The 27,549-nt window shown below is 45.0% G+C and overlaps 1 protein-coding gene and 2 long non-coding RNA genes across 6 annotated transcripts in view; 2 read left to right on the top strand and 1 right to left on the bottom strand.

The window, feature by feature from the left end:
* Positions 1–27,549, bottom strand: part of LVRN (laeverin) — a 91,189-nt gene that overhangs the window by 48,178 nt on the left and 15,462 nt on the right. For 3 of the 4 annotated variants that reach the window (XM_057307295.1, XM_026507796.4, XM_044387339.3), the window contains exons 1-4: positions 22,932–23,629; positions 6,657–6,799; positions 4,874–5,013; positions 1,431–1,557 (exon numbers count right to left, since the gene is read on the bottom strand). In XM_057307295.1, the coding sequence (XP_057163278.1) occupies positions 1,431–1,557; positions 4,874–5,013; positions 6,657–6,799; positions 22,932–23,629 (1,108 nt within the window). Of the gene's footprint in view, positions 1–1,430; positions 1,558–4,873; positions 5,014–6,656; positions 6,800–22,931; positions 23,630–27,549 lie in introns of those variants that run through there. The other variant, XM_057307296.1, reaches the window with a different exon arrangement.
* LOC125282978 (uncharacterized) lies at positions 10,769–20,785 on the top strand. The gene is made up of 3 exons (XR_007190498.2): positions 10,769–10,819; positions 11,065–11,233; positions 20,347–20,785. It is a non-coding gene; the product is annotated as an uncharacterized LOC125282978 (long non-coding RNA).
* LOC113261613 (uncharacterized) lies at positions 22,093–27,387 on the top strand. The gene is made up of 3 exons (XR_003318436.4): positions 22,093–22,853; positions 22,956–25,035; positions 27,232–27,387. It is a non-coding gene; the product is annotated as an uncharacterized LOC113261613 (long non-coding RNA).

The following is a 27,549-nucleotide window of genomic DNA, read 5'->3' as shown; positions in this document are numbered from 1 at the left end:
GGGGAGAGGAGAAGAGGAAGGTGGAGGAAGGGACAGAGGGGATGCCAAAGCCTCCTTCCAACTCTGAAGAACTGCCGAAAGCCCCAAGAGTTTGGCAGGAGATGCACTGTTGTAGAGACAGAGTACAGAGTTCGGACTTGGTCCTCAGGGTTACGGGAAGCCACGGAGAGGTTTTAGAGAGGACAGGGATATGGCCATTGGATTTTGCTACAGAAAGATTTCCTGTGCCTCAGTGTGGGAGGTGGAACTGAGGGGGCAAGAGGGAAGGGGGCATAACCAAGTGAGGGAGGCTGAGGTGGGGCTGATGGTGGTGTGAGCTAGACAGGGCTGGGGGCACGGGGAGGAGGGGACGGAGATAATAAAGAGGAGGCTAACTGGATGGAGGAGGTGCTTTATGGAACAGGGCATGGAGGGTCACTCTGGACTGTTCCTTATCTAAAGAAAGACAAATGGAACTTTTCTTGCCTAGACAAGTGCCATCTTGAGATCCTCCAGCCAAAGCCTCCAAGCCCAGGCTTCTGAGGCCTCCAACTCCCAAAAAGACAGGTATCATTTCGGGGATCCCTGCATGGGCCACAGCTGCCTCAAGCCCGGTTCCTCCTGAGCCACCAAGCTTAAGCTACAGAGCCCCTGGCTCGCCAGGCTGAGTTCGGGAGGCTGGAGTTCCCAGATACGGACTTCCTACCTTCTTCCACCATCTGCCAGTGCAGACCGAGCATACTTTTTCCAAGACTTCACATAACATGTCAGCGGAATAAAATACGTTGACATGGTAAACCCTCACTGCAGGCAGAGAAAACACTGGACAACTTTCTAAGCTGAGTGACTCACACGATTTGAAGGACACACTCTACGGACCTATAAGCAGTAAGGCATTTACATATTTCCTCGAGGGTCCTAGTGTTCACACGTGAGTCCAGTTTTATACAGCAGATGTTGACAGACGGACCTCCACGTCCTCATCCAATGACTCGCAGCTAAAGAATAGGAAAAAAACAAACACACAAAACGCACACAAACCACCCCACAGAAAACCACCACCAACCCAAAACCCTCATTCGCGGGAACTGGGGTAATTCACATAGGCCTGCTAAAACATCCAGAATGTTGCATCATCCACATGCAATGGGAGAGGAAAGGACAGAATGCAAGAGAGAGAGCAGGGGCTGCAGGCTGGGAGGCTGGCAATGAATACCCAGGAGGGTTCTAAATCCCGAACACTGGGCACACGGCGTTGTACAGAGCAATAGCAGACAGGCCTGTGTTCAGGAAGGTGTAGGACGCAAGGCTGGGAGGCCAGCAGCGCTGCCCTCAAAATAGCAGCTCAATGCTGACAGTGGGTCCTTGGCAGCTCCTCTGTGTACCCTTTGACCTTAACCCAGGGCCCCCATAATAGGAAGCCCATTGCATTGGAAAGGAAGACGGCTCACCTGTTTTGGGAAGAGGGTAACTAATATTAAATAAATCTTCCAGGAAAGAGAAGATGGGACCTGTGATGTTCAAAGCAAAGTCTGCGTTTCCGTTGGCGATGGCGTCTTTCCGGGCCCAGATGCGTATCTAAATCAAAACAATGAAGTGGCGATTAGGAAAAGCAGTAGTGACTTTGGCGAAGGGCAGCCTGCGTCCTCCAATTCCCTGATGCTCTAGAGTCCAAGCCTGACCTTTTCAGAAGAAGCTATGGAATAGAATGTTGGCAGGTGACCCCTTGAACAACATGGGGCTATAGGGGTGCCGACTCTGTGCAGTCAAAAATCCACAGATCACTTTTGGGTCCCCAAAATCTTCACTGCTCATAGGCTGTTATTGACCAGAAGCCTTCCCGATCATGTGAACAGTCACTTAATACATATTTTGTCTATTATATACTATTTCTTATAATAAAGTAAGCTAGAAAAAAGAAGATACTATTAAGGAAATCATAAGGAAGGGAAAATACATTTACAGTGTCGAACTATACAGAAAATCCGTGTGTTAGTGGACCCGCTGGGTTCACATCTGCATTGTTCAAGGGTCAACTGGAAATGTGTACGTGTCCTGGAGAAAATCCAGGAGGCTGTTTGCTAAGATGTGAGCAGTGATTCTCTGGAAAGGGCGTTATTTCAATGTTGTACAGTAACACGTGCAACTTTTGGAATTTGGAAATAATCCTTGGACTAGTATCTACCCCCACAGAAAATGTAGACTCTGCCTTCAAGGAAAAGGGCACCTCGGACCCTTGCATGCCCCCTTTTTAGGACATATTTCCAATGTTCCCAAACATTGTGCGATTAGCAGGGTGACACAGTGTAGTACGGATTAGCCACGTTCGCAGCGTGCAAATTTAAAACAGTTTCTTCATCTTTATTAATGCTAAGGTTATTAACGGTGCCATCTTGTTTTCAAAATTTTAAATAAGGTTAATTCCCTTCATTAAAAAAAGTTCATCAACAGTTGTAATTTTACAGTTGTTGAACAAATGAATTCCGTCTCTGTTTATGACACTTCCTCTTTAGCAGGGAAAAAGAAATCCCTGCCATGCTTTGTTAGTTTAATGTGACCGAGCTATTGTTTGGGCCCTTGGGAGTTGATTTGGGCGACCTTCATGGTAACTTTGCTCCTGTTTGACAATTCATTATTATTTTAATATAGAATCACTTTATATCCCACAGCAATAGCATCGGAGCACGTTTTTACTGGGGTGCCTAGCATTAATGCCGAAGAATGTGCGTGAACCCCAGTAACCCTGGAAGGAAAGTTAGAAATGAGGGAATTAAGATAATTGTCCTGATGTGAACACCGGCGATTTGAGGTCGCATTCTCTGCAGAACACTGGAGCAAATGCTAGGAAAAGGGAAATCAGGACAATGATATTTGCAGACTGCTGCACTCCAGCAACACGTTCACCTTGCTCTGCTTGTATTTCTGCTGGAAAATTTGTCTTGAATTATGTGAACTTGGAATTACGTGAGGTCTTCAGGAATGTTCCCCTCTCACAGAATGCAATCACCTGCTTCTGGGGCCTCCCACCTCATGCTTTTCGGCCTCCCCCACACCGCACTCTCCCCACCCCCCACCTCCAGCTCCAGGCAACGCAGATTGTTGCGCCCAAGCCCACACCGCTCAGTGGAAAGAACATTCTCACATTCAAGATGGATGCATTTTCACTGGAACATCTGGGGAAATAACTGAACCTTTGTAGGTTCGACTTCCAGTGTCAAATCTCCTCCCCTAAACTACCATCCTATAAGCCAAGGGGGAGGCAAGTGATGGAGACTTCTAGCTGTGTGGGAGGGGGGCCAACACCACACAGTGAGGAATACGTGGGAAACGTAGCCATAAAATTCCTTCAAAACCACACCTAGCCCCTCAGTGTGATCTTGGGGTCCTCCCTGCACCCAGTAGACCTCAACATCTAAAAGAGGAAAGTCTTTACACGTGCCAGTGTGCACTAAGTTCTACTCAAAAGCTGTTATGTCCAACCTTAGGTCCGTGTCTCCATATTTATCCTCACGTCAAAGAACAACCAACTGCCTTTTCAATCTCACTCAATTTTTATCTCTTCCTTGACAAGCCATTGTTTGTATAATCTGGACCCTCTTCCAAGAGTACATTCTGGTTCCCCTGTAGGATAGATGGTGGACTCCTTCCCTTTGGAGAGAACTGAGCCAGAGCCAAAGGCAGCATTCCACTGATAAACTCATCCCAAATTTCAAGTTCCTGGCGAAGAACGTGCCTTTCTTAGGCTTCTTCTGTTTCCTCTTTGCTTCAATGGCAGCTGGTTTTCTTTTCGGGGCTATCCTTCACCAAGAAAGAGACTGGCCCCCTTTTCTCAGAGGTTGCTGAAGAGCAGCCCCGAGAGCAACAAGGCCCTGGAGCTGTGGGAGCTGACGCGCCACCTTGGGTCGCTCCTTCATGCCAGGCCCCAAGCCCGTGCTTCCACGTCCTGCCCGAGGAGATTTCTCAGGAGGTGTCATGAATGTTTCACTTGGCCTGTGATCCATCTGTGACTCTCAAGGACCCACCAGTGACTCTCTGGGAAGTGAAGCAAGGTTGCTGCCAAGAGCTGAGGACGAGAAGCTGAGGTTTGCGTGGACACTGAAAGGTTCATTCAGGCTTCAGAAGAGTAGCTCTGAGTGATTCTCCCCCCTGGCGATAGGCTTGTCCCCTCCACGGCCTCCTGATCTGCACAAGTCCATGGTCCAAGCCTGGAGGACATTGGGGCCCCGGGAGAGCGTCTCTGTCGGCTGCGGGGGCCTGATTTTCCTCAGCTCTGGGAGGTTGATGTGGTGAGAAAGGCTGCGGCCGGCAGAATGGGCCTAACTCCCCTCCGTGCTCCAGTGTGGGGTGTGGGCCAGGGGTAAAGGGCTGCCGCAGTCACCTGGATACTTTCTGCGACGGTGACTATGGACGGAGGGCACAACTGGGTGAAAACCAGGTGTTTGAGGACAGAGCCCCTCCTTCACCCAAACTCTGGGGGAGCGCTGTGTGTCTCTGAGTGAAGCAAGCTAGCCACCCCGCTTCTGGATGGGGTGATCCTTTTTTTTGGGGGGGGACTTTATTTATATATTTGGGAGAGAGAGAGAGAACGACAGCACAAGCAGGGGGGAGGGGCAGAGGGAGAGGGAGAAGCCGACTCCCTGCTGAGTAGGGAGCCCAATGCGGGACTCTATTCCAGGACCCTGGGATCATGACCTGAGACGAAGGCAGATGCTTAACTGACTGAGCCCCTCACGTGCCCCCCACACAAGAGTTTCAACAGGGCTTAGAAACAGTCAGGGGGCCACCAGGAGGTGACATGGGAGACGGAGGCGTAGCCCCCAGATGCGGAAAGAACGGATGAACCACCCACGGCCAGTACGAAGGCACCCTTACCTCAACCGTCTTCCTCACTCACCTCCTTGCCCCTTTCGGTTCGGTCCACATGGGCATAGTCACATACGGCCAAGGCCACCAAGTAAGTCGGCATGTGGGGCGTCGTGGAAAAGGTGGTGACGGTCCATATGCTTCCATTCGCGTCTCTCCTTGCAGACTGACCTGCAGAAATCGATTTCAGGCCAAGTCACTGTAAAGCGAAGCAGTAACAGCCACCTCTGAAACGATGTGTCAGGCACTTGTCACCCCACAACTTCCTCCCAGCCAGTCCCCAGAGTCTAGCCAGCCGTTTGGATTCCTCCACCCCAGGCTCATCAAAACCATATGAAGTGAAGGAAGTCAGAAAAAGACGAATACCATATGATTTCACTGATGTGTGAAATTTAAAAGGCAAAACACATGAGCCAGCTAAACAACAAACAAAAAAACTGGAAACAGACTCATAAATACAGAGAATAAAATGGCGGTTGCCAGTGGGGACGGGGCTAGGGAGGTGGGCGGAAGGGGTGAAGGAGATTAACAGCTACGAACTTCCAGTGATAAAATCAATGCCACGGAGGGGCGCCGGGGTGGCTCAGTCGATTGAGCCTCTCTGACTCTTGGTTTCGGCTCAGGTCAGGATCTCAGGGTTGTGAGATCGAACCCTGCCTCAGGGTCCGTGCTCAGCGTGGAGCCTGCTTAAGATTCTCCCTCTCCCTCTGCCTCTGCCCCTCCCCCTGCTACCATGCTCTCTTCTCTCTCTCTCTCAAAATAAATAATCTTAAAAAAAAAAAATCAATGCCACGGGGATACAACGTACAGCATAGAGAAGACTGTCATTAAGAGTCCTAACTTTGGTGGCAGACGGTGACTACAGGTATCACGGCAAACAGTGCATAATGTTACATAATTGTCAAATCACTATGACATACCTCTTGTATGTCCGCTATCCTTCAATTAAAAACAACTAACCGACATTAGGAAGATCTATGGACAGCATCTTTGCTCTGAATCAGTATCCTGAATAAAATTGACGGAGGGCCAAATCCACGCGCACGGTGAGGTCCACGACCCACCTCTTCTCTTTTCTGTCACTTCTGTTTTCTAGACCGTCCAGCTCTCACAACACTTCATCTAGACCCTCCCAGGCCCACAGGAGGTCAAGGAAGGGCAATGTGGCCACTGTTAGGTATCGACAGTCTTCAGTGGAGGCAGGCTGGGTCTTTAAAGCCGAGGGCTGGGTATCTGGTATGAATCGGGCTGGCACACATAAACAGGGAATGGTGGGGACCCCAGCAGGCTGGGGGGTCGGAAGGCATCTGCAGGGACAGCCTCTCACGAGCTGTAACTATTGCTGTCACGAAGGAGCAGCATGCCTGGTGTCCTTAGATCTTCTAAGTTTACAAGGAAGTAAAAATCTTGATTTTTATGAGAAATCTCTGGATTTTTAAAAGTTCAATCAGAAGAAAAAAAAAATCATGTGAGCCAAATGAAACACATCTGTGCACCAGATTCAGACCAAGTCTGCTGGCTTGTTATCACTAATGATCAATAGTGAAGGCCAAACTAGCAAGGGGATAGGCTGCCAAGGAATAAGGACGACGTGGTGTCCCCTGCTTCCAATGCAAAAAGAATCGGGATTTACCACTTCTGAGATGCTGGTGCTGGGAAAGACCCCATGGGACTGCTCTCCCTAATTATAATTCTAGGCCAATACATGGCCTAGAAAGGCTATTGACATCAAAGCTATTACAGAGTTAAATATATATACATACACATATGTATCATTAATAGATACGTATATGAGGACAGGAAACATTACTTACCTAGTTTGGGCATATTGGAAAGGGCCACATAGCTTGGGTGATGAATAATTGTAATATTAAATGTTGCCTTTAGAGCCGGCTCATCGAAACAAGGAAACACACTCCTAGCAAATGTGGGTTCCATCTGAGACGCTACCAGGGCCCTGCAATACATTTTTGGGAAACATCTATTTATTTTTATTCCAAATTAGGGGAGACAAAAAAAAATATTGAGGGATGATGGCTTATAATTATATTCAGGAAGGAGTGAGAATATTTCCCCTCATCTTCCTTGCAGCCCTTCAGGTTAACACACACACATTTTAGTTCTCACCACACCTTGGGATTCTTGTAAGACCTAAAATACAAAAGACCTATTTAATTTTTGACCACAAAATACTATTTACTTCATGACATCATATGCCTTTCCAACCCTCTGCAAACAAAATAAGAACAAATATAGCAAATATGCAATGACAGGCTTTTGAGAACCAAGTTATTTTTTAAACTAGGTTTACTTTTTGGGGAATGAACTATTGCTCTCATTCGCCATCAAAGTGCAGGCAATGTCTGCTGGAGAATGTCTACATTTTTATGTTTTTCTCACATGGTCCCTCTTCTTCCTGGTTGAACACTTAGAAAAGGTTTTATCTAAGTATGTGCCAAACGAAAAAAAAAAACAACATTCACTTATACGCGGGTAGATTTAGCAAATCCCTACTGCTCCTTCCCCCATCTCCATGGAAAAATACAAAAACCGACATTACCCACAGTGCACTGGTGATTTACGGGGAAAAGTTTAGGGACAAGAGTGCCCTGGGCAAACAATTTGTCAGGTTCATCCTCTGTAAACACGGGGCATCTGACAAGAGATGGGTCCTCGCTAACAACTTTGTTCTCAAAATAAACCTGTGCTTCTCATTCAGACTCAGTGACCTGGGACCCGGATTTGGGATGACGGGTGTGGATGCTAATTTTTTTTCCCCCTAAGGTCCTGAGACTTAGTGTCCCCGGTGCATTTACCTTTGTTTCAGGCCCAGCTCTTAGGTAAGTAATGGGGGAATTCAACAGGGTGTGAGAGAGAATGGCCCCTCCACTATCACCACCCACGTCCACCAGGATAAGGCCGCCCCTCATGGGAAAATTCACACGCAACAGTCAGCATGCTCAAAAGCCTCTCAAGGTCAGCCAACTAGATGTGTTCATAACCTTGATGTGACAAAACCGTAATTTTCAACAAGCCTGTTTTGCCCTATATGCTCCCTCCCACTTCACTTTGCCCTTGCTTGCACGGACTGGAAGGCGGCCCGTGAACTCTGACATCTGTGACCTCTGACCTCAGCCATTGTGGCTGCAAGACCCGCTCCATCTCCTGCTAGCTGAGCAATCCTGCACGGCAGGCCACACATTTCTGCTGAGCTTCCTATTCCCCACCTGGAAAGTAATGGCACTGTCAACCTTTAATTGCTGTTTGAACTTTTACCTTATCAGTAACTGAATTTATCAACAAACAACCTACGAATTCTCCTATATTCTTTTCCATCTCCCAGATTGCGCTCCATAAAGAGGAACCGTAAAAGAATTCCGGGAGGGATAAGTCACAGGGTAGGGGGTGCCAGGATGGAACGTCACCAATTACAGCTGCATTCAGACACGTCTCCGAGGTCACAGGTGACCACAAGCTGATTACAAACCATTATTGTATTTCTAATAAAGTTCAAACTACCGGAAGTTAGGGGTCACGTAGCTTCTCTTCGGTACCATTTATAATATTTGGTGAAAACATGGGTTCGTAGCGATTGAATAAGTATTTTCTCAGCTTTGGAAGTACTGTAAAATAAAGGTAGCTTGATCTAATGTAGATAAAAGAATATGAAGTATTTTTACAGCGTCTGTTGCCCTGGTATTTGTAGTATTGGTTGCTATCTTTAAAAGATAGGTGATGAAGAAGAGAAGAGTCAAACAATGGACAATACAGTGGAAAGAATGTTGAGCAGGGAGGGGCACCTGGGTGGCTCAGTCGGTTAAGCATCTGCCTTCAGCTCAGGTCATGATCCCAGGGTCCTGGGATCGAGTCCTGCATTGGGCTCCCTGCTCAGTGGGGAGCCTGCTTCTCCCTCTGAATCATTTAGGGTTGGGAGAAACAGCCCCCTTGGAAGTTCATGCTTGGCCTCCACGAGGTCGCTGAGCCCTCTGAAATGGTAGGACATTTTGTACAAACGGTACTATATTAGCATGAAAAAGGATAATGGAGAGTGAAAAAGCACATCGAGTTTTATGAAACGTGCTTATACATTCGGAAAGCCATCCTGTGCCTATTGTTTTTGTAACAGAAACCATAGAAAGTAAAGCTTGGGGGGCGCCTGGGTGGCTCAGTCGGTGAAGCATCTGCCTTCGGCTCAGGTCATGATCCCAGGGTCCTGAGATCGAGTTCTGCATCGGGCTCCCTGCTCAGCGGGGAGTCTGCTTTTCCCTCTCTCTGCTTCTCTCCCCCTGCTTGTGCTCTCTCCCTCCCTCTGACAAATAAATCAATAAAATTAAAAAAAAAAAAGAAAGTAAAGCTTGGGAACATCTCCGCTGCCACGATTTCACAAAGCATATGAATCTCAAGGAAGTTGCAAGGTGAGAAGGAGAGAAAATCAGGCTTCAGGCAAGTGGGAAAGTTGTATGCTCATCAAAAGGGGCTACTCTACTTCTGAAGCTAATCATACACTATATGCTAATTAACTGATTTTAAATTTTAAAAAGGAGGTGGGGGGGTGGTTACAGGTTCAAAAAGCTAAGAGACACCAGCTCCGAGAGTCGCCCCTTTAACAAACCAAATACCCAGCAAGTGCCTTCCGATTCCATGATTCAGGCCCCTAGAGGAGTGAAAGAAAAGAAACTCTTGGATTTTACTCAACTATTCCCTCCCTGGCTTTATACAAACAAACCAAACGGGAAAGATCCCTACAACACGCAGCCTTGCTGGCTCGTACTCTTGACTACCCAGGTCAGGACCAGCCAGCCACACACACGGTCTGGTTATGCCACATCTGGGAATTGAAGGTTGGTATTTGTTCCCTGCTCTCTCTGCTTTGGACTCAAGCAACCCTGTAAGGATAGCCTGACCTCAGAAAATAGAACCATCCACCCTCTCCTGCCCTCAAAGCTCACTGAAACATGCTATTACAGTGCCTGCGAAGTCTGGGTTGACAGCGGTGGGCTGGGGAGGGAGCTAATTTGAGAGAGTGTGTCTTGTAGTGGCTCGGTATTTCAAAGCCACTTTCCTGCCCTCTGGAACAGCCAGAGAATCCTGGACTCGCCACATTTTTGTGCCAGAGGAGGTCTTCGGGGGTCAAGACCACATGATGTCCTTGGGGGCTCCAGCTCCTGCCACGTAAGAAATATCCACTCACTAAGGTATTTTGTTCCAAAGCACTGTATGGATGCCATATGCCTACAGCTCTGGCTAACAAGTGCTGAGTCACGTAACTGGCCAAGGGTTAAGTAAGACCTGAAAGTTGTCCCCCACCCCCGAGCTGGTTTTGCACAATGACACACTCAGAAATCAAAATGTTTAGTAAAGACGGATGTTACACCACTGGTCTGTGGTTCAAGGCTTGGCCCATGAATCATATTTGTTTATTACTTGTGCAACAGGATCTTAAAACTGAAGTTTCCACCAAGAACAAGACATAATAGATGTACAATTCCAGAGAAAGGTGCCAAGCCATGTTATGAAGATTTTCGAAGTAGATGGCCTCAAGAACGTGAAGGCCCTTCTCGGGCTTCTCAGCTCCATCAAAGATATATGGAAGGGGGCACCTGGGTGGCTCAATCGGTTAAGCATCTGCCTTCAGCTCAGGTCATGATCCCTGTCTGGGATAGAGCCCCACATAGGGCTCCCTGCTCAGTGGGGAGTCTGCTTCTCCCTCTCCCTCTCCCCCTCCCCCTACTTGTGCTCTCTCTCGCTCTCTCTCAAATAAATAAATAGATTAAATCTTTTTAAAAAAAGATATAGGGAAGGAAGGTCACGGAGTGGACACAAGAGACGAGAGGAGAGATTTCTCAGCAGGGGAGGGGCGTAGTTTAGCCAAGCCCTCTTGCTCTCAGGATCCTGGGAACCCCTAACTAGGGTGAGCTAGAAGGAGAGAAGATCCCACAGAGAGCAGAAGCGCTTCCTGCGGCTAAGAGACTTAGAGGTTGGTACCCAGCTTCCTGGTGGGAAAGCCGAAATTGACACTGGTCAGAGTCTAACTCTTACCAGGAGGGACTCTGAAAGGCAGGTGGACTGACTGCTTTGGAGGCAGAGACAGAAGAAGAGTGCTACTGTCTTGGGACCCTGTAAGGCCCAGGTCAGGGATAGATGAGGGTGCTTTGGAAGAATTGTGGGCCCTGAGACATGGAGTGAGCCAGTACAGGAACTGACTTGGGTTCTGTCCAACAGGGCCACCTGCAGGAAGCTGGAGACGCACTCCTGCACGTCCGGGGGTGGAGCTGAGCAAGGAGTCCAGTCATGACCATCAGAACAGAGAAATAGAGGAAGCAGCCTGCAAGGTCAAGGAAATCGTAGGAGAAAGAGAAACAGCGAGAAAATGACATCTCTAGGGGAAAAGGTATGTGCTGGGTGAGAGTCAGACCAAATGGCAAGAGTACTGGCTCAGGTAAGAAGGGCCCTACGTGTCCCCTCTCCCCGTCTCCCCCAGTCCCATGGGACCTGGAGGGAGTGCAACAGCAGCTCTCAAGATGGAAGGAGGGGGGCACCTAGAACCACGAGTTGGGGAAATGGAAACATCACTGCCCCTGACTCCTTATCTCACTGCAGTCTTCTACCCCAAAGCCCGCCCCAGCTCGGGGAAGTGAGTGTGGAGTGAGAGAAAGGGAGATTTCATAGTAAATTAAGTTCAAGTCTTTTAATGTGACACAGGACTGGATTCTCTAATTTTTGCATCTGGACAGTGTTTGTGACTTCGTGGACGTAGATCATCTGTCACCAAAGAATGAGCGGTAAATTATGGGCTGCTAGAGTATTTATGCAGGAGCAGGAAAGATGATCTCAGAGACTAAATTGTAAAAGGACAATGGGAGAAACACAGTTGCATTTTTACACAGCTGTGAGGTGTGCTTTTTCAATATGCTGGCTACACTTGCTTTCTAAAGATACAGGATCTAAATCTTTGATGAGCACGACCAACCCCTAGAGAACATGGCTCAGCCACATGAAGCATGTGGGTTCAGCACTTCTATAAGATCATGAAATGACCTCTTTTCTCCGTGACACCAACGACATCGTGTGCTTGGCATTGGAGTTCATGGCTTGTTTTGATACTTCTAAATTCTTTCCTAATATTGCTCAAATTTCTCTCTTGTGTGTCATACCCCGAGGACTGTGCCAGATTTCCTAGCATAAACAGCAACTGGAAGGAAGTCTTTTTCAATCCTCTGTTCACTCTTTCTACACCTGCACACACTGATTAATGCTGATCATATGGCTCTCCCCTTGATTTGTCCCTGACAAAGATCCTAATTGCCTCCAGCCATTTCACACTAGTGAGCCCACCCTCATGCCTTGATGATCCTATTCTCATTTCTCTGAATACCTCCCTATGCAGTCTTATATTTTATAAAGGACATGGCATGATCAGAAAAACAAGACGTATTCCTAAAGGACGCTGTGAACATTCTTTCACTGAATTTCAAAAGTGGAAGAAAACTTGGAGAGTCCCACCATCTTAATATATCGATGTGAAAGCTGGTACCCTGGGAATTTACACAACTGAGGAGACAACGAGTAAGTGACCGGAGTAGTACCAGAACCAGGGCTCCAGCTCTCCAGCCTGTGGTCCTTTCCAGCTCCCTTTCCTGGGGTCCTTTTATATATTTCATAAAACATAATGTCATAAAAACTACAAGCAAACTAAGATATTATGAAGAAGACCGAGGATTAACTTTATAGTTAATAACATTACCAAATCCAGAGAGGATCAGACTTCTCTTTTCCACCCCTAGCAGAGAACATAGGCTAGAATAAGCCCTCTGCTGAAAACAGCTAAAAACTCTTATAAAATTTATGGAGTAACTGTTTTTAGACATAAGATAACAGGAAGCACAGAACTGTGATTCCCAAGAGAAGAGAAACTAATGGGGTGACCTCTACAGTCGCTTTGTCTACCTGGAAGCAATTTCTCAACTGCAGCCCAGGGAAAGGGAACAGAAACTGAGTTCAGCAGTCTCACTGAGTGGAGGAGACTATGACTGATGCCCAGAGAGATCTAGATAGCTAAAATCTGCAGGGCAGAAATCCAGAAATCTGCACCGAATCCGCCTCCCCCTCCCCACCCCTGTGCTGAGTCTTTGGTCAAATACGAATCTGCACTTTGGGAGGTCAAGCAAAGAAACGCTGCTTGGGAAAGAACAGCTACCACTGAGGGGAAGGCTGAACAATTCCTAGAGCTCACACAGTGCTAGGAGTTGTTCAAATTCCCACAAGCCAGAGTACGGAAATCTCCAGAATAAATGGATTTTTCAACAGAGGCCAGGTAGGTAATGCCTGAGCAATGAACTAAAGTAGCCCTAGAGTAAAGGAGAATTTCCATCCACTCTCAAAGGACTTTAACACAAGGCATGGAGATCAAACAAGGATTGAGAAGGTCACCAAATAACTTATGTACCTATCTAAAAAAGACAGCATTCAGGGGCGCCTGGGTGGCACAGCGGTTAAGCGTCTGCCTTCGGCTCAGGGCGTGATCCCGGCGTTGTGGGATCGAGCCCCACATCAGGCTCCTCCTCTAAGAGCCTGCTTCTTCCTCTCCCATTCCCCCTGCTTGTGTTCCCTCTCTCGCTGGCTGTCTCTATCTCTGTCAAATAAATAAATAAAATCTTTAAAAAAAATAAATAAATAAATAAATAAAAATAAAAAAATAAAAAAGACAGCATTCATTAAAGTAACATAAAAATATGCATTCAGCAGCATAAACTTTGAAATGTCAGGCACTCAATAAAAAAATGAAAAAATGAAAAAATGCACAAATATTTGGAAACTAAATGGTACAGTTCTAAATAACCCATGAGTTAAAGAAGAAATCAAAAGGGAAACTATAAAGTATGTTGAACTGAATGAAAATTTCAAAAAACAACATGACATTATTTGTGCATGCCACTAATGCAGTAGTTAGTGGAAAATTTATATCTCTATACACCTATGTTAGAGAAGAAAAATATCTTAAATCAATTACCTTGCACCCACTTGAAGAAAATAGAAAAAGAAAAAGGGGCACCAAGATGGCTCAGTCGGTTGAGCATCTGACTCTTGATTTTGGCTCAGGTCATGATCTCAAGGTTGTAAGACTGAACCCTGCATGGTGTTCTGCGCTCAGCGGGGAGTCAGCCTGTGGATTCTCTGCCTCCCTCCCTGTCCCTCTGTCCCTCCTCCCTTGAGCGCTCTTTCTCTCTCTAAAATAAGTAAATCTTAAAAAAAGAAAAAAGAATAAGGAAAAGAAAGGAAGCCCAAAGTAAGAAGAAGAAAGGAAATAATAAAGAATAATATATAAAGCATTGAAGTGAAAAACAATAGAGAAAATCATTGAAACAAAAAATTGGTTCCACAAGAAGATTAATAAAGTATATAAATCTCAAGGCACACTTATCAAACTTACTATCTATCAGAAGTGGAAGAGACCTTGAAGAACCGCACCCTTTTAACTTACAAAAAGCTGAGGACTCTGGAGTATATGCAACTGGTTAGACACTTAGTAAGTGGCAGAGGAGATATCAGAACCAGGGCTTAAGCTCCCAAAAGAGAGAAAACACAGATGACCAATGTCAGGAATGAGAGAGGTGATGTAGTTACAGATTCTATCAATATTAAAATAATAATAAAGGAATATTTTGGAAAACATTAATTGTACTTAAATTTGGCAACTTTGATTAAACGGGCAAATTCCTTGAAAGGCCCAAACTCCTAAAGCTTGCTCACAAAGAAATAGATAACCAAAATAGCCCTTTAGTCATTAAAGAGATTTAATTTGTAGTTAAAAACCATCCCACAAAAGAACTCCAGGCCCACGTGGCTTCATCAGTGAAAGTCAACCAAGAATTTAAGGAAGAATTAATGCCAATTCCATATAAATTCTTCCAAAAAATTAAAGAAGAAAAACTTCTACATTTATTATTTGAAGCCAGTGTTACTCTGATACCAAAACAAGACAAAGAAAAAGAAAACCCATGAACATGGATACAAAAATGAAAAACAAAATTTTAACAAATCAAATGCAACAAAACAAAAAGGATACTACCTCAAAATCAAGTGGGATTTATCTAGCAAATACAATGTTAATTTATCATTAGAAAATCAATCAACGTAATTTACCATATTAACAGACTAAAAAAGAAAAAAATATGATCGTCTCAATAGATGCAAAAAAAGCATTTGGCAAAATCTGGCATCCAATCTGATAAAAATTCTCAGAAAATTAAAAACCAGAAGGGAACTTCTTCAATCTGATATAGGGAATCTGCAAGAGGGAGGAGGATGAGGAAGAGAAGAAGAAAAACAACAGGAGGAAGAGGAAGAAGAAGAAAAACTACAGGAAAAAACTCACAAGTAGCAGTGCAAGACTGAATGCTTTCACCTTAAGGAACAAAACAAGGTTATGTGCACTTAACCACTTTTAACCAACATTTTAATAGAGGCTCTAGACATGGAAGTAAGGCAAGGAAAAGAAATAAAAGTAACAAAGAAGTAAAACTGTCTTTATTTGAGACAGTACAATCACTTATGCAGAATATCTATGGAATTGTCAATTTAGCTAAGCTATGTTCACAGATTGGCAGAACACAGTGAGGAAAAGCAGAAAAGGAGTAGAAGACAAAAACAGGAACAAAGAACAATGGCAATAAACAGAAAACAATAATACACATGATAAATATTAATTCAGCTCTATCAATACTAAGATCAGAAATGAGAGAGTCACCAGTACAGATCCCAGGGACATTAAAAGGATAATAAGGAGTACTATGAACTACTCTGTGCTCAGACATATGAGAGTCTAGATAAAATGGACCAATTCCTTAAAAGACAGAATCTGCCAAAAAAAAAGCAGAGAAATAATTCCTAACACATTCTGTGAAGACAACAATACCCCCAATACCAAAACCAGACAAAGACATTACCAAAAATAAATAAATAAGTAAAACTATAGACCAATATCTCTCATGAACACAGATGCAAAACATCTCAACAAAATATTAGCAAATCAAATCCAACAATGTATAAAAAGAATTGTAGACCATAAGCAAGTGAGACTTATCTCAGGTATACAAGGAGGATGCAACATTTGAAAATTAATTAATGAAATCCATCACATCAACAGACTAAATAAGAAAAACCAAATGATCTTATCAAAAGATGCAGAAAAAGCATTTGACAAAATCCAATATTCGTTCATGATAAAAACTCTCAATAAAATAGGAATAGAGGGGAGCTTCCTCATCCTGATAAAGACTATGAAAAATCTACAGCTAACTTCATACTTAATGGTGAGAACTGAAAGCTTTCCCACTAAGGTCAGGTATAAGGCAAGGGTGTCCCCTCTCACCATTCCTCGTCAACATGGTGCTGAAAGTCCTTGCTAATGCAATAAGTCAAGAAAAGGAAATAAAAGATATATAGATTGTGAAGAAAGAAAACGAAACACTCTTTAGTCACAGATGACATGATTGTCTACGTAGAAAATCCAAAAGAATTGACAAAAAAAACTCCTGGAACTAGTAAGCAATTATAGCAAGGTTGCACTATACAAGACTAATATACAAAAGCCAATTGCTGGGGTGCCTGGGTGGTTAAGCAACTGCCCTTGGCCAGGTTATGATCCCAGGGTCCCAGGATCAAGTCTCATGTTGGGCTTCCTACTTGGCAGGGAGCCTGCTTTTCCTTCTCTCTCCCTGCCACTCCCCTGGCTTGTGTGCTCTCTCTCTCTCCCTCTATCTCTCTCAAATAAATAAATAAAATCTTAACAACAACAACAAAAAAAAAGTCAATTGCTTTCCTATATGCCAACACTAACACATGAAATTTAAAATTAAAAACACAATACCATTTATATTAGCACCCCCCCAAAATGAAATACTTAGGTATAAATCTAACAAAATATGTATAAGATCTATATGAAGAAAAATAGAAATCTTTGATGAATGAAATTTTTAAAACAACTAAATAAATGGAGAGATATTCCATGTTCATGGACAGGAAGAGTCATATTATCCAGATGTCAGTTCTTCCCAACTTGGTCTGTAAATTCAATGCAATCCCAATAAAAATCTCAGCAAGTTAAGTTTGTGGATTTCAACAAACCAATTCTAAGGTTTATATGGAGAGGCAAAAGACCCAGAATAGCCAACATGATATTGAAGGAGAAGAACAAACTTGGAAGAATGACACCACCTGCCTTCAAGATTTACTATAAAGCTGTGGTAGTCGAGAGAGTGTGATATTGGTGAAAGAAGAGACAAATAGATCAATGCAACAGAATAGAGAGTCCAGAAAGAGACCCATACAAATACAGCCAACTGATCTTTGACAAAGGAGCAAAGGCAATGCAATGGAGTAATGAGAGTCTCTTCAACAAACATTGCTGGAACTACTAGACATCCACATGCAAAAAAAAAAATTGAATCTAGACACAAACCTTCCACCCCTCACAAAAATTAACTCTTAATGGGTCAAATTAACTCACAATGTGTCACTTTAAAATGTAAAATTAAAAAATATAAAACTCCTAAGGGTAACATAGGAGAAAACCTAAATGACCTTGAGTATAGTGATGTCTTTTTAGATACTACATCAAAGACGTGATCCATGACAGAAATAATTGATAAAGTGGACTTCTTTAAAACTGAAAACTTCTGCTCTGCAAAAAACAGTATAAAGAGGATGAGAAGACAAGCCACAGACTGGGAGAAAATACTTGCAAAAGACATATCTGATAAAGGACGGTTCTCCAAAATATACAAAGAACTCTTAAAACTCAGCAATAAGAAAACAAACAAGTCAATTAAAAAACGGGCCAGAAACCTCAACAGACAACTCACCAGAAAAGTTACACAGATGGCAAATGAGCATATTAAAAAATGCTCCACATCATATGTCATCAGGGAAATTAAAACAACAGTGAGAAACCACTGAACACCTATTAGAATGGCCAAACGCCAGAACACTGACAATACCAAATGCTGGTGAGGATGTGTTGGTGGGAATACAAAATGGTACAGCCACTTTGAAAGTCAGTTTTGTGGTTTCTTACAAAACAAAACATATTCTTACCATATGACTCCGAAATTATACTCTTTGATATTTACCTAAAGAAGCTGAAGTTTATGTCTACACAAGAGCCTACACAAAGAGCTTAGAGCAGCTTTTTTCATAATCGTCAAAACTTGGAAGCAACTAAGATATTTTTCAGTAGGGGAATGGATAACTATGGTGCATCCAGAGAATGGGATATTATTCAGTGCTGAAAAGAAATGATCAAGACATGAAAAGACATGAAGGAATCTTAAATGCATATTATCAAGTTAAAGCAGCCAGATCTGAAAAGGTTATGTACATATAGTATGATTCCAAATATAAGACATTCTAGAAAAGGCAAAGCCATGGATACAAGAAGATCAATGATGGGGCAAGGAACGGATAGGCAAATAACAGGATTTTTAGGTCAGTTAAAATACTCTGTATGATATTATAATGATAGATATATGTCATTATACATTTGTCCAAACATATAGAATGTACAACACCAAGAGTGAACCATAGGGTAAACTATGGACTTTGAGTAGTCATGGGTGTATCAATATAGGTTCATCTCTGGTTAAAAAAATATATCGTTCTGGTGAGTGAAGTTGATAATGGGCGACGTCATGCATGTGCAGGTGCAGGGGCTAAACGGGAAATCTCTGTACCTCCCTCTAATTTAGTTGTAAACCTAAAACTACTCTAAAAGAGTCCTTTTAAGAAAGCATTCTTAGACATGATACCAAAAGCATGGTCTGTTTTAAAAATTGATAAATTGGGAAAAAATTAAAAATAAATAAAAAATCGATAAATTGGACCTCATTAAAATTAAAAACTTTTGCCCCTTGAAAGACCTTACTAAGAGTGTGAAAAAACAAGCTACAAACCAGGAGAACCTATTTGTAGACCATATGTCTCACAACAGACTCCGATCTAGAATATATAATGAACTCTCAGGATTCAACAGTAAAAACAACTCAATTAGAAAATGGGCAAAAGACATGAGGAGATATACAAATGCCAAACAAGCATGAGAAGACGATGAGCATGAGTAGCCATTAGAAAAATAAAAATTAAGTGCAAGCCAGTGGTGCAATGGATAACACGTCTGACTACGGATCAGAAAAATGCAAATTAAGACCACAATGAGATATCACTATATTTGAATCAAAGCAGCTAAAATAGAAAACAGTGGTAAAAGCAAATGGTGGCTAAGATGCAGAGAAACTATCATTCATACTTTGTTGGTGGGAATGTAAAATGGTACAGACACTTTGGGACACAAGTTAGAAGTTTCTTAACAATTGAACAAGAAACAACCATAAGACCCACCAATTATACTCGGGGGCATTTATTCCGGAAAAACAAAAACTCATATTCAGCCCAAAACTCATACACAATTGCTCATGGAAGCTTTATGTCTAATAGACAAAAACCAGAAACAACCAATGTCCCCATTTAAACGGCAACTTCCCACTCCCCCAGCTCCTAGCAAGGAACATTCTACTTTCTAGCAACGAACATTCTACTTTCTATTTCAGAATTTTACTACTCTCGGTAGTAGTTACATAAAACGTCCTCAAAGTTCATCTATGTTTTACCATGTATCAGAACGTCCGTCCTTTTTTGGGGGGCTTGAACTCACAACCCTGAGATCAAGACCTGAGATCAAGAGCCAGTCACTTAACTGACTGAGCCTCCCAGATGCCCCAGAACGTCCTTCCTTTTTAAGGCTAAATAATATTCCCACGTATGTATAAGCCACCTTCTGCTTATCCATTCATCCACTGATGAGCGTGTGTGACTTCTGCCTTGTGGCTATGACTATGAACGTGAGTGTATTGATCTGGAATTTTTGAGGGTGTGCCCCAGGACCCTGTTTGATAAACTCCTCTGGGGATTCTACTATACATCAAAGGTTTGTGAACCACTACTCTAATTCAGGATTTCCCCAAGTATGGGTGGAGAAGGCTTGGGGTAGCTCGCAGACACACTGTTATAAAGATCCGACTCACATATGAGAAAGTCAGTCTTTTTCAAATTTTATGAATCTTCCTGGTAAGGTCAAGAGAAAATCTTGGTTTGGTGTTGCTTAACTTGAACACCGGATTCTAATTTCTCTTTTTAACAAAGAGAGAGCAGCCCTCAGATTCAGACTTTGGATCCTTCAGCAGACGATCCTAACAGGAGAACTTAATAACATCGTGTTTTCGTTGTATTAGTGACTCTACAGCACCATGACTGTAAGTTCTGATATGGTAGAGTTGCTTTTTAATAAATCTACTTAATATCGTTGTTTAAATTGAGTGATTTTTTTAGTAAAAAAAAATAAATATGGCTAGAGGTATGTGAATATGGAAAACCTGGAAGAGTGATGTGCCAGAGAATGAAGTCTGAGAAATACGGCTTCCAGAAGCATTAACATGTGGATTTTGCTCTCAGCTTTCTACACGTGGAAGGAGAGAAGCAGACACTGACACACAGACGAACACGTCTAAGGCATCCAGTAGATGTCTCCTCTGTGGCAGAAATGGAATGGCACCTGCCAAGCGGAGAAAGAGCGAGAACAGACCAGAAACCTGTCCAGCAACGTCTGAAGCTAGAATATTAGTCACCTAAGCCTTAGAAGTGCGAGATAGGGACGCTGTTTGTATTTTCTGGAATGATTTGCTTTTTCTTTTTCCTTAGTGTTGAGTAAAATTATTTAAAAACTGCAGCCTGTCCAGACTGTGATAAGGGGTCACCAAAGAGAAGGAAACACGTTCCAACCACTGGCAGCTAGCATCGGAGACATTCCAAGAAGAATGTGCACTTGGCAGGCAGTTTCTCCCCAGGTGGAATCTTCTGAGGTTCGCGTAGACCAGGAATGTGGCAGGTTCCGTGTTTGGATAGCAAGAGGCTGCTCCTGACAGTTATACCATGTGACCACTGCCCAGAGTATGTGCCAGACCCTGTCCTCCTTCTTGTGAATTCTCACATCACCTTAAAGGGTGACACTTGGGTCTATTCCATGAATGAGGCCACCAGCTCAGAGACATGGAGAGCCTGACTCAAGTCACAGAGCTCAAACTTGGGCCTGGTGGGCTTCCAAAATCGGCTTCACCACACTCGTCAGGTTGTCCAAGTTTTGGGTGACCTTGGCTTCCAGCACAACTGGAGGTTTCTCTCCCTTGTGGTTTCCAAAGCAGAGACGCAGAGGAGCAATTTCCAAGCAGGCGCTCCTCTAAGATGCCGCAAGCCTGTAACTCTACATGGGTCTGTGAACATCTGGGGGACTTTATTAGGATTTCTGCTTGTTTGAATTTTAATGTTCTCGAACTACGGTTTCTAGTTACCACTGGACTTGGCAACACAATAGAAAAATGGAAAGGCAATTTCATTTCCCATGTTTGCGAGCACAGTCTATCCAGGCCACGGCCTCATTAAGAAGGAGGAAGAGATGCATTAGCAAATGATTTACTGCTGTGACAGCAGAAAATACTGTCCAGTGTGTGTTCAGTGTCCTCATCCCCCCTGAAAAATCCTGTATTCTGAACCCACACAGTAATTTCAAAAGGTCTCCTGTGCCCTTAAATCTGGTAACACATCATCCTAATGAGAAAATTTCCAAAACTATTTTTCAAGCCTTGATGCATTTTTGAAAGAAAGAAAGAAAGAAAAAAAAAAGAAAACCCCAAGCATATAGTCCTTTAAAAAAAAAAGTCACAGATTACACGCCCACTAAGGCAGCTTATTCAACTTACTTTCAAAGTCCTGAAGTTTTTGAAAATAATGCAGGAGACGATTTAGGGGGTAATTGAGTAGGTTCCTTTCCCTCAGAGAACATCTGAGAACATTTTCTCTAATAATAAAAGGCAAAGCACATGCAGTTGTCTAAACCGCAAAGGCCCCACCGGTGCGTGAGCGAAGAAGAGCGCCAGTTTGAAGACAGACCGTTTCGGTGTCTCCCACATACACAATTTCCCCGGCGCCCGCCCCAGGTCAGTAACGTGGTCGCAGAGCGTGGAAAGAGGTAATTCTTGAGCTGGAAACATTCCGTGTGGAAAGCATTATCCCAATGAGTGTAAAGAGAACACATGTACGCTACGTGAGCTTGCAAACTCGGGGGGGGGGTCTCTTGTCACCGCTATTAATTATTATTATTATTATTATTATTATTATTATTATTATTATTTTCTTCCCAAGGAAGAAATCCCGAAAGCGTCGGCTCCCCATACTCTGCAGAGCTGTTCAAAAAGCTTGGAAGGGGTCGGGGAAGCTGCGGCTCACCCACAAAACAAGACTCGGTCCCCAGGCAGGGGACGGGAGAGGATGGATTAAAGGGGATTCTTAAGTTTTGGAGAACCTCAGCAAAAAGAAAATATATATATATGCGGATAGCACCGACGTGAGTCTATTTGTTGCAAGAGCGCAGCTACAGAGCGCGGAAGGAGAGCAGGGAGCTGAGCGGTAAGACGCGCTTGGGAAGGGAACCGAGAGACACAAGGGTACGACAGCCTCAAGCTTCTCCAAAGTTAATGCCCAGAAATCACCCGGCGATCCTCTTAAAACGCACATTCTGATCCTTTGGTCGAGGGTGGGGTATTTGCATTTCGAAGAAGCTCCCAGATTAACAGCTGCTGCCGGTCGGCGGACCAAACTTTGAGTAGGAAGGGATTTGCTCACTGTGGTGAAGCAATCCTGGATCAGAGCAAAAAGGGGGCTTTCCGAAGACAACGGTAAACTGGGATAGCAGCGACCTTAAAATAAGGGCAACGATAGAAACTGGGTGGGCGGGGATGGTGCTAAAAATTGGCCAGAGTTAGGACCGCGGTCTGGTAGCCTCTATTACGAGCAGGGTTTCTGAAGAGAAGGGGAGGAAGGAGGCGCTCGCCTTTTGGCTCTCCAAGAAACCGTCGCGAGTGATGGGGGCTTTTGGGGAAGGGCAGGACACGCGCACCTGGACGCAGGTAGGCGGCTGGCCTCTCGGCGGAAGCCGGGAGACGCGGGGGCGGGGACGGAGGGGACCAGGGCCGGCCTGCCCTTACCTGCGCTCCCCCTGGTCCGTGTAGACGTTGAAGAAGAGTCCCTCCCTGAGATCCTGGTACACCAGGCCGGAGAAGCTGAGCTGCAGCTCGTACTGGCTCCCGGGCTGCAGGGTGCCGCCGAGCTCCAGCACCATATACTGCATGTCGAACGCGAACCACACGCCGTCCACGGGCACGCGGCCTACCGCGCCGTCTCCGGTGCCGGAGGAGAGAGGACCCCGCACCTCGGCGCTCTCACAGTCCAGGAAGAGGCTGTGCAGCAGCAGCCGCGCGGTGGCCACGGTGCAGCGCACCGTGATGTTCACGCGGCCGCTGAAGGTCAACATCGGAGCCCAGGACTCGTTTGGCCGCAGCCGGGGCCACAGCTCCAGCTCGTAGTGCAGCGGCACGAGCCAGGGCGGCAGGCGCAGCTGGTCCCAGGGTCCTGGGGGGCGCCCGCTGCTCGGGGTGGCCGTCACGGCCGGCTCACGGGTGGGGCCGGTCAGCCGGGTGGGCAGCGGCTCCTCCTGCGCGCCGGGCGGGGAGGGTGTGGCGTCCGGGACCCCGCGGTGGAGAAGCTCCGACGGCGGGACGCGCGCGCAGCGGCCGTACAGGGCGGCGAGCACGGCCAGCGCTAGCAGGAGCGCGGCCGCCAGCACCGCCAGCAGCAGGGCTACTGTGCGGCTCACGTAGAAGCCGGAGCTGGAAGGGGGCCCCATGGCTGGGCCCGGGGCGAGGGCGACTCGAGAGCCGGAAGACGGCGGCGGCGACTCCAACCTTGACCAGGGTGCTCAGTGATGGGACCCCCGCTCTTCCTCTCTATATCGTCCCTCCTCCACCTCTTCCTCCTCCTCTAGAAGCTTGGGAGACAGGAGCGAGCGATTGGGACCACGGCTTCCCCCTCCCAGCTAATCAGATCTAGGTCCCTGCCTACCCACCCCCGCCCCGCCAGAGCCCGGGGAAGAGGCGGATCCGGCGCACCGCAGCGCGCGCCCCTTTGGGTCGAAAGGGAAAGCCCGGGTAGATGAGGCTTCCAGCGTCGACGCGGGAAGGGGACTGTCGGATCAAACTCGAACTTGGGACACCTTGGTCGGGTGGATGTTTGGATTAATGAGATTCGTTGGATGCGCCCCGGTGCGGCTTCAAGTGTTGTCGGAAGAGACAAGCGCAGAGTACGCTCTTTTCCTTGACTGCAGGACCGCCTGCGAAGAGCACACCTGCTGGCCACTACCCGGGGGTGCGAGTGCTAGGGGCTGGAGTGTGAGGTTTAAGGATCTGGGCTCTCGGACGCGCACTCTGAAATTACCCTTGGGGGGACATCCGCGCCATCAGAACTAACTCCGCGTGCCAAATCGTTGGCCCTAAATTCGCCACCTGAGTAAGCTCGGGACTCACGCAGCCCGGGCAGCGAGTGCAAAGATGGAAACCAGGTCATGAGCTTGGCAAGTGGGGCTGGAGGAGTGGCCGACAGAAAGGCGGTGGGGGGGGTTCCTCTGAGGCTCCGGGGTGGAAGGGGGATGTTCTGCTTTGCAAGCCGGCTCGTTTCAAGCAACAGTCGTGCGGCCAGCCTTTCCATCACTCAGAAACTGCCGGGCCGGGAGTCCCGGGCGGTGCCCTAGTCCGTGAGATCTTTGGCATCCCGGGCATCTGTTTGCTATTTAGCGGGTGCTCGAGGGAGAGTTCCCCGGCCTGCGAGCCGAGCTCCGAGTCTGCACGCGCGCACTCGCGTGCATTGGGAAAGGACTTGCAAGTACTTAGGAGGCGCTGGGGAAGAGGAGAGAGCGGTTCAAGATTCACTTGCTGGTCGAAGACTTAATTTGAGCGTATCCCATCTTTAGACTTTCAGAAGGAAGAGAATTTTTCCATCTCGGCCAGAGAACGGTCTTCGCTTTCCTGCTTTGAACTGTAGGTCCCATTCAACGAGGAAACCCCTCCACCTGAGTTCAGAGGCAGAGTAAACCGAGGTGATTCTCCTGGGCAATGCGAGCTGCCCTGATCCTTCAGCTGAAATTAATCACGTTAAAAATAAACCTCCGAAACAGGACCGGGAGGAAGAAAGAGACTTGACGCCCAGCTCACGCAGATGTCTGTGTTTTTAATCTGTGGACCAGTCTCCTGATTACAGGTTTGATTTGCTTTCTTCAGAAATGGAACGATCATGTTTAAAAATAATTATGGCCACCTGCATCACTCCCAGAAGCTCCTGCGTAGAGCTGAGGGAGAAAAAGCTCCTTCTGTTTCCCCTACTGCAAGTCAGGCTGCCAGCGCTGTGAGCTACTGAGCTAGCAGGGGCCTCTGGGTTTAGGTTATTGTGAGATGGGGGTTCTCACAGATGCAGAGCTAATTAATGATCGTCCTTACCGCCCACTGGTCAAACTCTTGAAAGATTCCAGACTCCCAAAGAAAGGTTAAAGAAAGAAAAGGAGTCCCTAACAGAGTTACTTCAAATTCGTATTAGAGGTGTCCCTCCCCCTCGATTTTATATAAGAAACTCTACCGAAAAGTGTATAAGCAGACACAAGTGTTTAATGCCATTGGCCTAATATCATTAGACAAGTAGAAATTGGCTACCACACAAAAAGATTCAAAGTAATAAAGTGACACCAAATGATTCAGCAATTTAAAAATCTTATTTAAAAGGAAAAATATTTCTGATAAATCGTTAATGTCACTCAACAGTTGCTAAATAAGACACTTGCTGAATCGTGCTTATGTTAATAATTTTACAAAGAACTGGAAAATACTATCATATGAAAGTTTTGACATTTCCGTGAAAGACTAGTTCTGGGAAATAGATCAGTTGCCAGGAAAACATTCACTGAATTTTTTTTCGAGGAGTTCTTAATGAGATGCTCAGAAAATCCACTTACTATTTAGACCCACGAAACAGTGGTTGTCAAGTGGGGGTGCTTTAGGTGACTCCCCTCCCCTGGACATTTGCCAATGTATGGAGACTTTTGGTTGTCACAATTGTGTGTGTGTGGGGGGGGTGCTACTGGTATCTAGTAAGTAAAGGCCAGGGATACTGCTGAACATCCTACAGCATGCAGGACAGCCCCTACAGCAAAGAAATATCTTGCCCAGCATGTCACATTGCTACTGTTCAGAAATCCTAAACTAAGGCCATAATCCAAGGCTTTTTATGCTACCTAAGTGGGACTTGGCCTTTGTATCTTTGTAGCTATTTAATTTTGTTGTTTATGCTTATGTTTTGGCATATCTATTATTCTCCTATCTTTATATGTTGGTACCTACTAGGAACTTCTATAATACCATTGGGACATATGACTTCATTTTTCTTTTCTTTTTTTCCTTCATTTACTTTGAAATTTTAATTTTTTTCGAATGGGTGATATATTCATGATTTATTTATGATTTATTCATAATTTATTCAAAAATAAAACCAGTATGGAAATTTATGTTGGGATATCTGACTTCCACTGCTTTCATAGTTAATCATTTTTAATAGTTTGTGTGTGTATCCTGTGTTTCGTTATGCAAATCAAGCAAACACTTACATACTCTTATATTTCTCCCCTTTCTTATGTAAAAAATAGTGTACTAAAACACACTTCTGCCCCTTGCATTTTCATTTAACAGTATGCTCTGTGTTTCTTTCCATATCGGTCCACAGAGATCTTTCACATTCTTTTCTACAGCTGCATTGTATGGATAGACCACTGCAAAGAGTTTCCTACTTTGTTATTTGAAAGGGTTCACCAGACTTCACAGGGTGTCTTCACATAGGCTTTTATTTAAAGGCAAAGAATATGGTGCAGCAAGAGTACTGGAGGTCCCAGAGACATGCCCTGTGCCAGCTCCCCAAGGCCCTTATTTGCATAAATATGGGTCATGCTGTGTCACCAGCTCAAACCGACAACATCTCTGAGAGGAATCTTGTTTACAGAAAGCTCAAAAGAGCAGCTTTTAGAGAACCCCCTTCAATAACCAAGCCAGGTTTGTCAGACCCATAAACCCAGTTGCCAACTATCAGTAAAGAAATTAACCCTAGGGGGCTCCAGGGAGAATTCAGACTTGAGTCAGAACATTATAAAGTAATCAAGAGTCAAAAATCAAATATCCAGAAGTAAGGCAGAGTAAGGAGCATTAAACATCCTCTCCTCCACGAAAGCAATGTGAACACGGAAAAAGATGTCAGAATTAACTATTTCCGAACTCTGGAAAATAACCAAAATCTTGGAGCAATCCAGAGAGTGTTTGTTCAAAAAAAAAATAAACAGCCAAATCTCAGTTAAAAAAAAATAATAACCTGAGCTTTATAACATTTTAACTTGCTTTATTCTCATTTCCTCCTTCACAGCTCTGCAGTAGCCTTAAAAATCAGCAGCCTGCTATCACGGTGCAAACCAGTAGCCTGGCAGCCCCTGGAAGGAGCATAAAGTCCCTTTAAAGCCCCATTCTCAGACAGTTGTCATTATTTGAACTACCTGGTGATTCCCTGGAAGACTCTCCTCTCAAGACTATCTGTATTTGACTTGATTTCACAGTTCAACCTGTGTGAACAGCCTGTCCTCAGGGGCACTGGTTGAAAATAACATAGGCAATTGTTTAATATTGCAACTGCCCGGGGTGGGCAAACAGTTGAGGCAAGCATTAAGCTCATCAGAAAGTTTAAAAG

The sequence above is a fragment of the Ursus arctos genome, unplaced genomic scaffold (assembly GCF_023065955.2).
Source record: "Ursus arctos isolate Adak ecotype North America unplaced genomic scaffold, UrsArc2.0 scaffold_5, whole genome shotgun sequence".
NCBI classification, from domain to species: Eukaryota; Metazoa; Chordata; class Mammalia; order Carnivora; family Ursidae; genus Ursus; species Ursus arctos.
Note: the sequence above shows the minus strand (reverse complement) of the source record. Positions and strands in the feature narration are given on the sequence as shown.